Source organism: Anabrus simplex, chromosome 1 (genome assembly GCF_040414725.1).
Source record: "Anabrus simplex isolate iqAnaSimp1 chromosome 1, ASM4041472v1, whole genome shotgun sequence".
Lineage (NCBI taxonomy): Eukaryota > Metazoa > Arthropoda > Insecta > Orthoptera > Tettigoniidae > Anabrus > Anabrus simplex.
The window spans coordinates 1,027,490,412-1,027,504,100 of NC_090265.1; the positions used below are offsets into that span (position 1 = coordinate 1,027,490,412).

Sequence of the window (13,689 nt, forward strand, 5' to 3'; positions counted from 1 at the left end):
CTGAAAATTCGACCAGCCGTTAACCCCTTTCATTCCTGACATCAATGCCATACGTTCCTACGTCAGTATCGTCTTCTTTATATTTGCTAACCTTGGCATTAAAATCACCGATTATCAATCTGAAGTGGCAATTCTTCCCTTTATCAATTGTCAATTAGATCCTCGTAGAATGATTCAGTCTCATCATCAGGATGGTTTAATATAGGTGCATAAACTTGAATAATTTGGATCTTGTACCTATCTGTTAGTCTCAGAACTAAACAAGCTATTCTGCAGGAAGCTCCTTCAAGTGATGACACACTATCAATTATGCTTTTGTTGATCAAAAACCCAACTCCATTAGGTTTTCCATCTGGCTCTCCAAAATAATAAAATTAATGTCCAGAATGTAGACGCAAACAGTTTTCTCCTTTGCGACGCACCTCACTTAAGTCGACAATACTCCATTTAATGTTCTTTAACTCTTCCTCTAATTCTTCTAATCTTTCATTCCCCAATAATGACCAACAGTTATAAGTGCATACTAGAAGAGGGAGGTTCTTGGCACTGCTGAATATGGGGTTGTGGAACAAGAAGGTAGACCCCAACCAGAGAACGATTGTGAGGCTACTTTACCACCGGAGAATTTGGCTTTAATGGTACACATCATTATCTGACTTCAAGGTTTGAAGCTTAATCACCACGCCTGGTTCAATGATGATTGGTGATCCTCCCGCACTGATTGGCTCGGTTTACCCACTAATATTTGGGAGGATGACTACAGTGGTTTCCCACTGGTTGATGGGATCTTAATATCTCTAACTTATGCAGTTTACCCGCCCTAAGATGGCTGACTAAGTTAGGGCAGAAGGTGTAGATAAATAACTTAAACTCTGTGGTCTAGGCAATGCATAAAATGGACACTAGAGTCCCCATCTGATTTGTTGTTTCCATGGTTATGTAAAATGGCCGACAATTAGGGCAGAATGATTGACGAGGGAAAATAATAAATTGCCCATCTAACTGATGTTTACTATGGATTGATTGTAGAAATTCAATATGTTGGACACTTAGGGCACACAAATATAGCAAAAATAGAACACCTTTCTCCAGACTGTCTTTGAAGGAAAGGTCCTAGGGGAGAAGTCGAGAGGAAGACCACGTCTCTCATATCTTAGGAACAATCACTCAGCTGGGGTTTTCTTCCTATGTCACGATGAAAAGGACTGCTGAAGACTCGGTCGGTCGGTCAGTTAGTTAGTTAAAGGATGGACGGATGGATGGAACACTTGTAACAGATCGTAGCCACAAGATAACACTAACACATGGACAGCACATATAGACAGATCACAAATAGCTCCTAGAACCACAACTGAGGCAACAGATCTTAATAAATGTATATATTTATCAGCATATCTACACCTGATCTTGATTCAAAGCCTGCTGCACCAATGATATCACCATTTAAATACTGTAATTTCATTATGATCACGTAAGAGTTGTGACCACTATTATGATTAAATAAACACACTAGTAAGGCAGGATATTGTCCATACTCACTTATATTATTGTATTTCCTCACTGTTTCGGTTCAAAGTGGGGGAAAAGAAATTTCTGCATATTTAAGCGTAAGGAATTTCATGTTTTTATCCGTATTGAACTGAGATCACAATTAAATAAGCTTATAGTAGGTTCCACCTTTTCAATACTTTTACAACGTTGTTTCTGATGTTTACAACATTATTTATTACAAATTACAGGACATGTTTCGGTGTACAATTTTTAACACCATCATCAGCTGCTTGAAAAGTGTATAGAAACTTGGCAGTCAAAACAATGAACAGCATATTATCATACTTAACTCATATACAGGCAATAGAATGATGTTATAATTAAATTTAACATCTTATTATGCTAGGTTAAAACTAATTTGTGTGACAAGGAGATTCTTGCAGGTCAAAATATAGAATTCTTCATTTGGTATATGAATGGTCTTTGGTTCCTTAATGTCTATAATATTATACACTCGTAATATTGGTTTCACATGCGATCCTAAATTAGAGGATTGAAGTTGAATGCAGTCCGTTTGACATTAAGATATTCATTTTTTGTATATGTTATTTTGTTGAATTAAAAGTTCGTTGCATATAAAATAATTATTAGAGCTGAGCCATCTTCTTATTTTTGTTGAGTAAAAACGTAGTATTTTTGATGCTGTATATGTAGTGGTTGAACTGTGATATTAATTTGCCCTATAGTTGTTAACCCCTCAGCATCGCAGCCGTTTAAAGAGCTTCCTATCCCGCGGCCGGATGAGATTTCAACTACGCGCGACTGAAATACATTGATTCACTTAAAGCGTTACTACTAGTATAAGAGTGGCCCGATATTCATGAAATTTGGAATTCCTTATGGTAGAACTATGTACATGAAGATAATTACATAATTGTTTCACATTTCCTTAGTAATTTAGTTCCATGTGATAGAGTTCGAAACACTCTTCGAGACAGAGACCCAAGGCACACTCCTGGCAGCAGTACACCGATGTCTTCTTTTCACCGTGTTTTGAACACGCGATATGTCTCTGAGGTTTGGATTTCTCACTCTTGGGTGCTAATTTCCTGATAAAATGTATTTCCTGCAACCTTGGAACTGTATTATCTGATGCGCGCCGGCCTTGAATATTTCGTTTCCCGCCCGAGAAGCGTATTTTGTACTACGTAAACAAACCTTCCATCAGCTGAAACTGATAAGATAACTGCTCAATGTTTGTCCCTGTGACTTGTCTACATATTATTGGAAAATCTAGGAATCATAATTCACTGTTGGAAGCTTCCCTTTGACATGTATGCGTATCTATAGCCTCCTACACGAAATTTCCAAGTACTGGTTCCTCCTCATCGTCACTCTCATCATTTACCACTGCTACATCATCTATTTCATTATCACTACTGCTAATACTGCCACTACTACTTCCGACTAAACTTTCATTTGAATTATACAATATTTCAAGCACGCTACACTCAGCAGGAGCTAGCCATTGAGCGCGGTGCGTCACACAAGCTGATGAAGCTGCAGCGGGACCGAAAGCGGCAGGACGAAACTGAATGAGGGGAATAACATTTATGACGAATCAAAACAACTAGATATATATTTCAGATTAAAAGGTCGATACATCGTCTTTCAAACGAAATATATACCATGCACAACTGCTTCTCGTGTCGTATGACAGAAAGCAGCACTAATTGATGCCTATACAGAGTACTCGTAGAGAGTTACGAAAAGACTACAAGCTGAGAAATAAAGACAAATATAATAAATAAACCGCACTCTTAATACAAAATTAGAGCAAAGAACATCACACGAAATGACAAACTTCTCAGATCATCATTTCTTTATTTTATTCTGTGGGAAAGAATGAAGCAAACGGACTATTAAAAAAGCAGGGATTGGTGCTCAGACATAATTGACATATACTTATCCTTGCAAAAGCTGCTACACTTTAACGATTTTCAATACTTATTTAGAACACTGATAAACCCGAAAATGTCTTCTTGGAAACAAAACAATTTGCATATCCATAACACCAAAACTCTTCGCGCTATAGCCGTAAATGCGAAACCATGTATGGGTCTATACCACGTATAGAGGTCGGCGGCTACGGAAGAAAAGAGGGTCTATACCACGTATAGAGGTCGGCGCTGAGGGGTTAAGCAGGCTACGATTCTCAGTTCAATAGGCACCTATAATGATGAAACCTTAAGTTAAAGCTTTAGAGGCGAGTCAGGCGTTTCAATAATTCAATCAGTTTCTCTATCAATTTTCCCGCTTTGCTTTTAACTTAAGGTGACTGGTGATTGAACCATTTCTCCTGCCATTCATTTGCTATATTTAAGGTAGTGGTTTCAAACAGGATAGCGTTCATCCCCATACTGCTGCTGTCATCCAATGAGCTCTTAAATATGTCTCCCAGTTGCCTGCGTCAGTGAGATCACCAGATCTTTCGCCCATTGAACACATATTGGATATTATGGGACAACAGATGTAGCATCATCCAATACCAGCATTAACACATTGGAAACTGAGTCCGAGTGTGTATCAGGGTGGGGTAACAGAGCAGACTGACCGCGCCCGAGGCTAACTCGGGCCTGTGTATTTATTACATTGTCAACACAGCCAGAACAAGAATCGGGCAGAAACTATATATATATATATATGCCACTTTGTAGAACTTTTATAACAACTATACTGTGCACTCGTGTCCTCTGTTGTTGTTTTCTCGAACTTATAGCAGCTTATATTTGCACGTGTTCGCTTCTACACTCCATTCTTCCAGCTGCTCAAGGCGTGAGCTTTCAGAGTTTTATTTAGATTGTGATTTGTTTTTGCTATCATGAGTAGATCATTGAATGAAAGTAGAATTGTAGAAATGTTACAAGAGATTTTTGATGACAGTGGTTCAGAAGAACAGGTAGATGATTCAGATTTAGACCCTGATTTCGAACTTTAAGTTAGTGATGGAGGTATTTATAACCTATTTCTATCATATTCTACCCAAGTTTGATTTTGCACTTTCTAGTTTATTTAGCTAATGTTTCATGATCTTCAGATGACTGGAAATTTATTCAGAAATAAATTAGAAATGTAGTCATTACATTCATTGCGTGCTTCATCGCATTCATTTTCACTGCTGTTGCCAGCGCCATCCCTTGTTTCTGCACTGTTTTCATCTCGGCGGAAATCAGGTCAAAAATTGACGTTTCCAGGAAGAACATTTTATTTGTGGCAGCGGCGGGAAGTAGTAGGTTGTGTTGGAACATGGCCGGAGGGTGATGAGCTTCCTTGAGCATTTCCTTCTTCCTCGTTTAGCATTGGTTGTCTTCCCATTTTTTGGATGTACTTTCAGCACTTTATTTTGTAGAGTGGACTAAGGCATACCATAGAAATCAAATGCTTTCCTACAAGAGAACTTGTCACTTTTAATATCACGTACGGCTTTTTCTAATAATTTTGGTTTGTAATTACACCTCAAAGCAGCTTCTTTCTGCCTGTGATAACTTCTAGGCATTGTCCGAAATCACCCAGACTGCTTTCAATTTTCAGTAAAATGTGTGTAAAACACTATTTTTCACTAAATCACACCAAAATTCCACAGCAATCATTTATAAACACTTCAGTCAGTTGATCTCACTAAGAACCATAGTTATAATGCATTCCTTCCGGCCGCGGCAATCGAAAGTATCCACTTAATGATAATGCATGAACTTTCAACAATGCCAGTGCACACGGGAAATTTTCCAAAGTATGAAGTCAATTCGTAATAATAAGAACAGAATGCGGGAAACATAACCTCAAGGTCAAACTGAAATGCGCGCGGAAGTGCAAAGCACCGGCGGCTCGTTGCTATGCTACAAAATACGGCAAATCTACCATACTGTCCGAAACTACCTCTGTGATTGAAATAATAACATTAAGTTATTTATTAGACCACCTAATCAATACAAAATTTATTACATGTAACTACCTCTGTGTCTGAGGTTTGTCAAACCAATCAAAATGGAAAGTACAAAATGGTAAAAGAAAATTACAATACTGCACCTGACAATTTTCTTTCACTAAACTGTAAATGGTATACATCATTGATGGTAATTTTAACAACCTAATATTCAGTGTTTATAGTATTTAAAGTAATACATTATCATTCTTTGCAATCATTACTAGAGCCAAAGTTGTATTTATTTTGAAATAAGATAACATGGATAAACAAGAAAACTCTAATGATACATCATAAGGTTATTACAAACTGAAATGCGCGCGGAAGTGCAAAGCACCGGCCTTAATAATGTTGTCCTTTAGAAGCTGTCATATATTCCTGTTTCCTTTACCTGTTACTTATGACAATATTTTTTTTTTTGCTAGTTGCTTTACGTCGTACCGACACAGGTAGGTCTTATGGCGACGATGGGACAGGAAAGGGCTTGATGGGGCAGGAAAGGGCTAGGACTGGGAAGGAAGCGGCCGTGGCCTTAATTAAGGTACAGCCCCAGCATTTGCCTGGTGTGAAAATGGGAAACCACGGAAAACCATTTTCAGGGCTGCCGACAGTGGGGTTTGAACATACTATCTCCCGAATGCTGGATACTGGCCGCACTTAAGCGACTGCAGCTATCGAGCTCGGTATGACAATATTAAAGGTTTTTTTTTTTTGCTATTGGCTTTACGTCGCACCGACACAGATAGGTCTTATGGCGATGATGGGACAGGAAAGGGCTTGATGGGGCAGGAAAGGGCTAGGACTGGGAAGGAATCGGCCGTGGCCTTAATTAAGGTACAGCCCCAGTATTTGCCTGGTGTGAAAATGGGAAACCGCAGAAAACCATCTTTAGGGCTGCCGACAGTGGGGTTCGAACCCACTATCTCCACTTCTTCGAACATCCATCACGCAGCTCCAGATGTGTTTCAAAATAAAGATGTCAACTACTCAGGTATCTTCGAACATCCATCACGCAACTCCGGATGCATTTCGAAATAAAGATGTCAACTAATCAGTCATACACTGTTATCATAGTGTATCTATGTGAACATTAGAGTGAATACCTAGTTGTGAAAAGAAGGCAAATGTCACTATGTCAACGTGCTCAGGATTCCTGAGTAACATGCCCTTTGGCTGCCTGGTTAGTGATTCATTCAAACAGGGCTGCTCAAGGCTGGCAAATGAAGCATGTTTGAAGACCTTCAATTTCCTCCAGAATTACTAGTCAGATTTTAAAAATAATCACATCCCTAAATGTACGCTGTCCACAGCTCAAATGCTAGGTGCAGAAAATATTGTAGTTTGATTTAAAACACCAAAGTTAGTAGAGTTATCTCAGCAGCCTACTAAAAGTGATATTATGAGCTTCTTGGTAACATTACTAAAAAGTTATATCAGATTTTTGAAGTCTTTAATGGTTTATGAGCTAACTGAGGTGAACATCTTGGCTGACAAAAGCCAAATCTAGTGAAAGTAAAATGCCCTGCCAAGTTTCCTACATTCGTTTCAAGCTCGCAAAGAATCTATTAAACTCTGTAAGCTCATGGTATAACACAAGATTATTGAATGAATCTTACCTGAGTTAGTTTGGCTGATAACTGCTTCACATCCAATTGCAGTACTTTTAATCTTTCCCGTAGCCTCTCTGCTTCTTCCTTTACCTCTTCGACTTGTTCCTCTTCTCCTTTCCGTCTAGCTGCAGCTGCATTTTTGTCTGCTAGTTTAGGTTTGGGTAATAATTTGGGTTTCTCAGGATGAACTTTTTCCTGACAAAAGAACACTGAATTTTAAGTTACATTCCATGATCCAAGATTAGATTTTTTTGGGGCATGATTAGGGAATTTTGGCCTTTTTTTTCCATCTAACCAGATTATGAGATACAATACATATACAATAAGAAATTATTTCAACTACAATATTAATGGAATATCAATAGAGATTATGATGGTAATGAAGTGATTCACGACGACGACGATGACAATAATGATGATGATGATGATGATGATGATGAGAAAGAGAAATGTTTAAAAATCTACAAAATATTACAGTACTTTATGCAACTGAATCCTTACTACATGGTAGGTACAAATAACTAAATAACTACTTAAAATCACTACTGCTAACAATTTACAATTTATGAAATTCAGTTGTTGAGAGATTTTGCTGGCACTGTTCTGAAATTAGGAGGGGTAGTTTCTCCGACAAAGCTAGGTAGCTTATTACACAGTCATGGTGTAGAAACTACCAACGTGTCTGTGTATAGCACTGTACAATGGGGTGGTATAGGTAAGACTGTGTCTGTTTTTCAGAGTGTTCCAAAATTGTGGTTGGATGAAAACCAGTTAAAGTGAGAATGAATGTAAGGTGGAAAGGATATAGAGAGAATTTGCTGCAGAAGGCACAGAGTGTGAAGATTATGATGTTTTAATCTTAACCAGCCAAGTTCATCATAGGTCAGGGTGACATGGTTGTAGTACTGAAGGTTGCTTATGTAGCACACACATGCATTTTGACCACATTGTGATTTGTTGGCAAGAGTGGCAGTCAGGTCATAGTACACAACATCACAACAGCCAAATGAGGCAACACTAACGTACAAACAAGCCACTCTTTACATTAACTTAAAACTCAAATAAAGAATATACAAATTTAAATTACTGTTCAAAGTTCATTAAGCCATTCGCCTCACATTTAAATACCATAGGAGTTCACTAAGAAATCACATTTAAATACCGCTCTGTGGCCGTTGTCATCACACTATTATTTAGAAAATCATACAAAACCAACCAGTAAATATTCCTTTCTGAAAATTTGCATGCAAGATAAAGAAGTAATAAACTTACCAATGCCGCTATTTTAGTACGTCTGCTGGGTGTGGTACACCTCAAAACATTCTTCTAAGTGAAGAGCTACGCCACACTTTTTGCACTGCCAGCAACTTTCGCTTCTTTTACCCCGGCTGTAGCACACAACACACCTTCTTGTGACTTTTGATTTCTTCTCTGTAGGGGGAATACGCATGGGAAAGTGGGCCCATGATTTAGCTCGTAATCTGGTTGGGGTGGTGCTCGCTGAAGGTCGACCTCGAACCGAGTACTCCGGCAACTGAACAGTCTCTAGTAGCTGCTGCGCAATGCTAGTTCGGAAGTCCGTGTAGCTCATCTTTCTGTTAGCAGCGATCTTGTGATACACAGTGAAGGAATTGAAAATACACATATCAAGGAGATAAAAGAATATTTTCCTATATCCTTTCACTGTGCGTCGCATGACGGGGAACAGAGCTGTAACCTGATCCTGAAGGTCAACACCACCCATCCCCTTCTGGTATTCAAGGCCACACTTGGGCTTTATCACTTCTTCCCTCGGAGTTTGTCCTCTCTTTCGCCTGAGTTTGCCTGTCCCTGTCATGTCAGCTGATTTGTGTTTAGTGGTGAGAAAGCAAACATCCTTGTTATCTTTCCACTTCACACACAACATACTGTTGGCAGCCCACGTCTCATACTCTCCACGTTTTAGTTTCTTCTTACTAATATCACGAGGCATGTCTTTTCGGTTCTGTCTAACAGTTCCAATTACATTCATCTGCTTGTCGTGTAGCCTTTTGAATAAATCTGGGGAAGAATACTAGTTATCTAAAAACAATGTATGTCCTCGGCCTAACAAGGGTTCACACATGTTGAGCACGACGTTTGTACTCGCTGGCAGACTTGGATCCGTTACATCATCACCTACATATATTTTGAAAGACAGACAGTAGCCAGAACTTGATTCACAAATTTTGTAAATTTTTATTCCAAACCTAGAACGTTTAAACCTATTACACTGGACATATGACAGGCGACCTCTGAATTTCATTAGACTTTCATCTAGAGCAATGTCTTGTGAAGGTAAATATAATTCTGAAAATTTGGAGCAGAAATGTTGTATTATAGGCCTAATCGACTTGATCATCGTCAACAAAATGTAAAAATCGTGAAATTATAATAAATCTTCCCCTGCTCATGGTTTCACGAAAAATAGGAGTGTTTATACACCTGTTTTTACTCCAGTATAACTGTATTCTTGACTTTCACACTTGTGACATTAGTATAACTAACGCAAAATATGCCCTAATTTCGTCGGGTGTAGTCTCAAACCATTTGTCATCGTCTTTCAACTTTTTTCTGTCAGGATTGCTCAACTGTTTTGCTGCATATGAATTTGTCTCGACAGATATATTGTCAAACAAAGGGTTCATGTATTCACAAAAAACTGAGAGTTCAGACAGTGGCTGCGTATCAAACTTTTTCAATAAATTTTCACTAACCCCACTATATTCACTAAACTTATGTACAACAGGTTTATTGTCACTTTTTGTCCAGTTCCAGTCAGTCAAGTTAGTCTGTGCCGAGGTACGAGCTCGTTTCGAAAGACTCGGTACACCGTCGTTATTTGCTTCACTTTCCGTGTCATCAGAACTATTATACGCATCGCTAGTACTCGAACTAAGGACTTCAGGGTCTATTTCGTCATCACAAACATCACTGCCTTCAATATCACTCTCTAAAACACTATCTATTAGCTTTCGTATTCCTTCTTCATCAACACCAGCATATCTGCTTGACGCCATGATGGCAACTGACATGAGCGAAATTATGTGAAAAAAGATTCTCAGAATGCATACAAGTGGCGTCTGTGGGTTATTGACTGAACTATATGGATTGATGTACAGCTGTGCATCGCCGCGAGCAGAGCTCGTCATTTGATTCATATGCCACGAGTAACTATGACGAGCTAGGGTCGTCAAATGATGCGATTGGGTTAAGAAGTACTGCACTTTCTCGCATAATTAACGCCCTTGCAAAATTTACGCATCCCAATATTTTTGGGTCCAAAGTGAAGGAAAAGAAATGTTCACATATTTGACACATCCACTTCTTCAAACATCAATCACGCAACTCCGGATGCGTTTCGAAATAAAGATGTCAACTACTCAGGTATCTTCGAACATCCATCACGCAACTCCGGATGCATTTCAAAATAAAGATGTTAACTACTCAGGTAGCAGCCTACCTATTGTGAAACCAGACATTCCAAATACCGGGTAATATGCTATTATCAGCTGGTAGGAAATGCCACTGCACAAGTTCAGTGAGAGAATCAGCGCAGAAGTGACTAGTGATGCTCTATTCCAGTCTGGTACAAACTTATTTTATGAGTGTTTCGGGTAAGGGACAGGTGTTTCCTGTGATCTCAAAATTGTTTGTTAGTCCACAGTGAGCAACTATTCGAATAATAGTGCATCATAAAAACTCACGATGATCAGTTACGCCGAAACATACGGAAATGGGGTAGGGGGCCGCAAGTATGCAGTGTCTAAATGCAACGTGCGCTGCCGCGGTTACCGTGGTAACAGAGAAGTGCACTTGAAGCGACCAACAAATCTCACAAAGCATTTCGCGGACCAAAAAGTGGCAAGTTTCCGAAAGTAGGGGAGATCTGCTTAAACGTACGATTTCATTACGCAACGTTGGATGTGCCATTTATCACGAAATGCTGCATTTTAAAGGACGAGAAATAGCTGCTGTACATGGAATCAGTGTCTAGGATTTGGAATTTAGCTGAGGCATCATTAATTTTATGAAGAGAAATGGACTTTCTCTTCGATGAAGAACAACATTATGCCACAAAATCCCGAATGATTTCAACCAAATACCGGTAATTGATTTTTAGCGCTTTGTGATTGAGGAGCATAAAGTGAAGTAATATTTGCTCTCCCAAATAGGAACCACAGGAAAGACACCAATCAGTTTCCGTATGCCACACAGTCGAACAATCGATAAGAAAGGGTGGATGGACACGTCGCTTGTGTAAGATTGAATACGAACGGTTTGGGGAAATATAGCAGGGCTCCCTCCTTCGATGCCCGGCCCTTCTTGTGTTGGACAGTTTTTTTTTTTTATTATGTACTTACATGAATTGTACTTTTATTGGTACACATTTATTTTACTTCAGGCTGTATTGTCAGCTCGTAACGGGAAGAATATCTTCCAGTATTGGTACTTCAAACCCACGTGTCCAACTTAGAGTACTTGATGTACCCTATTTGACTTTTCAGAAAGAATCTCACGCCGGAATATTACACCAAATGACCATTAACTGCAAATGAGTTTAACCAATTGCGTGTGTATTAAATTTGATGTATCTTCTAATATAAATAATTGTAAATATTTTTTTTAAAATATCTGAATTCCTTGAATAATTCAGGCATCTAAAGTTTTCGCCTGTATTTTTCGTCAAAAAAGTGCATTAATTACGTGAGAAAATACAGTATTTTAATTCTGTTATCAAGAGAATCAGATATGAAGGAACAGAGATGGGAACTGAAAATGAAAATCCACAACCTGTTTCCAGTCATGCGACCGGGTCAGGAATGGAATGAATAAAGCCCCATCTAGTGGCGAGAATAGGAATTGTGCCTGTCGCACTCCTTTGGGGTAATGATTAATGAATGACAGATGAAATGAAATGATACTGGAGAGTGTTGCTGGAATTAAATATGACAGGGAAAACCGGAGTACCCGGAGATAAACCTGTCCCGCCTCCATCACAAATCTCACATGGAGTGACCGAGATTTGAACCACAGAGAAACTATGGAACCATAAAAACAAAGATCTTCTTCAGTACAAAGTTTCAGCCCTACAGGCGGCAATAATGCAAACCATATAAAAATGTTATAATTAATATATGAGGAAGCAAATTCAATTATGATCAAGATTTCATCAAAAACACAACATCAAGCTTAGAGAATGGTAGTTCTGTAAAGAGCTATTCCAGTCTGGTACAAACGTATTTTACTAGTATGGTATCATGAAACTAACACACTAACCTACTTTGCTGTTTTCTTGAAAAACTGTGAGATGTGATGGGATATGAGTAACTAAACAATTGGAAATGGACCAAATGAAAATATCAAATAGGAATAAATTCCTCCAGCAGTAGGAATTCACTATACTAGACTTAACTAAAGTTCACAATTAAAATATCAAAGAAGGTTCAACCTTTTCAATACAAAACGTGTTGCATAAGATGTTCACAACATAATATTCATTAAATAGTTAGAACCGGTTTCGACGCTCATTGCGTCATCATCAGCTACAAAAATCACAAATGGGCAAAGTACATGTCATAAAAATTGCATTAATAACTCTTGCATGGCTGAATACAAATGGTAGACTGCTTTTTCTTAAAAGCTGGAAGAACTTGAGTAAAATATGATGATGTGATGTGACACATAAAAGCATAGTAGTTTGATGGGTAAGTATTGTGCATAAAATTGAACTGATGCTTTGAACATAAAAGTCTGAATATGATGATAAAACGATGTGGTAAAAACAAAGTAGTAAAATTGTCCACTCTTCTGATGTTCAATTCAGGCACATAAGTCCAGGTCCGATGTTATATAGCAATACCAACAAAAAGATTTTGTCGAGGCCGGGACACCTGATGTTGGGCGATTGAATAAGGTTGATCTTCGAATTAGTCTCAGCTCAACAGGGTGGTGAGTCTTGTTTAGCGTGCTGAGTGTGTGGTGTAAGAAGAGAAGAGTTTTTAACATATAATTAACTAAAGTTGGCGTCTGACAGGTAAGGTTGGAGGGAGGAGCACTGCACGTGCCATTTCACGATGTTGCCACATTCCAGCATTCCTTTCTACATGCTCTAACCCCTCGCTTCCGGCTCACTTGTTCCCTCCTTCATTCTGACCGCTGTGATCTGTTGTAGACTACCTGGCCAGGCGGTGTCATCCTATTTGCGATCACTCTTATACAAACAATCAGGTTCTTATCAGTGACAGTGACAAGTTTGGCAACTCCCAGCAAGACGAGCTGCCCTGAAGTTTTATCTCCATGGCAACCGCAGTCACCCCACCCTCGTTTCCATGGCAACCACACAACCACTCCCTTTATCCCGCTCCGGCAGGCAGTAAACGGACCTCCCTCTAAGAAATGTCAGACGCCAACTCTTATTATTAGCAGTATTAGCAGTATTTCTTTCAAATCCAAATAGATTCACTTAAGAGATTGTAGTTGCTGGTATTGAAATAAACCTAACATAATAAGTCAAACACAGGTCTCTTTTTGTTAAGTAATTCAATCTCCCATACACATATAACAGAACCACAAAATCTTCTAAAA

General features: G+C 38.8%; 1 protein-coding gene across 1 annotated transcript in view; it reads right to left on the reverse strand.

Annotated features, from left to right (window-relative positions):
• LOC136875768 (coiled-coil domain-containing protein 22 homolog) overlaps positions 1-13,689 on the reverse strand; it is a 111,031-nt gene that overhangs the window by 75,290 nt on the left and 22,052 nt on the right. Inside the window, exon 6 of the mRNA XM_067149359.2 lies at positions 7,090-7,278. Within this exon, the coding sequence (XP_067005460.2) occupies positions 7,090-7,278 (189 nt within the window). The remainder of the gene's footprint in view (positions 1-7,089; positions 7,279-13,689) is intronic.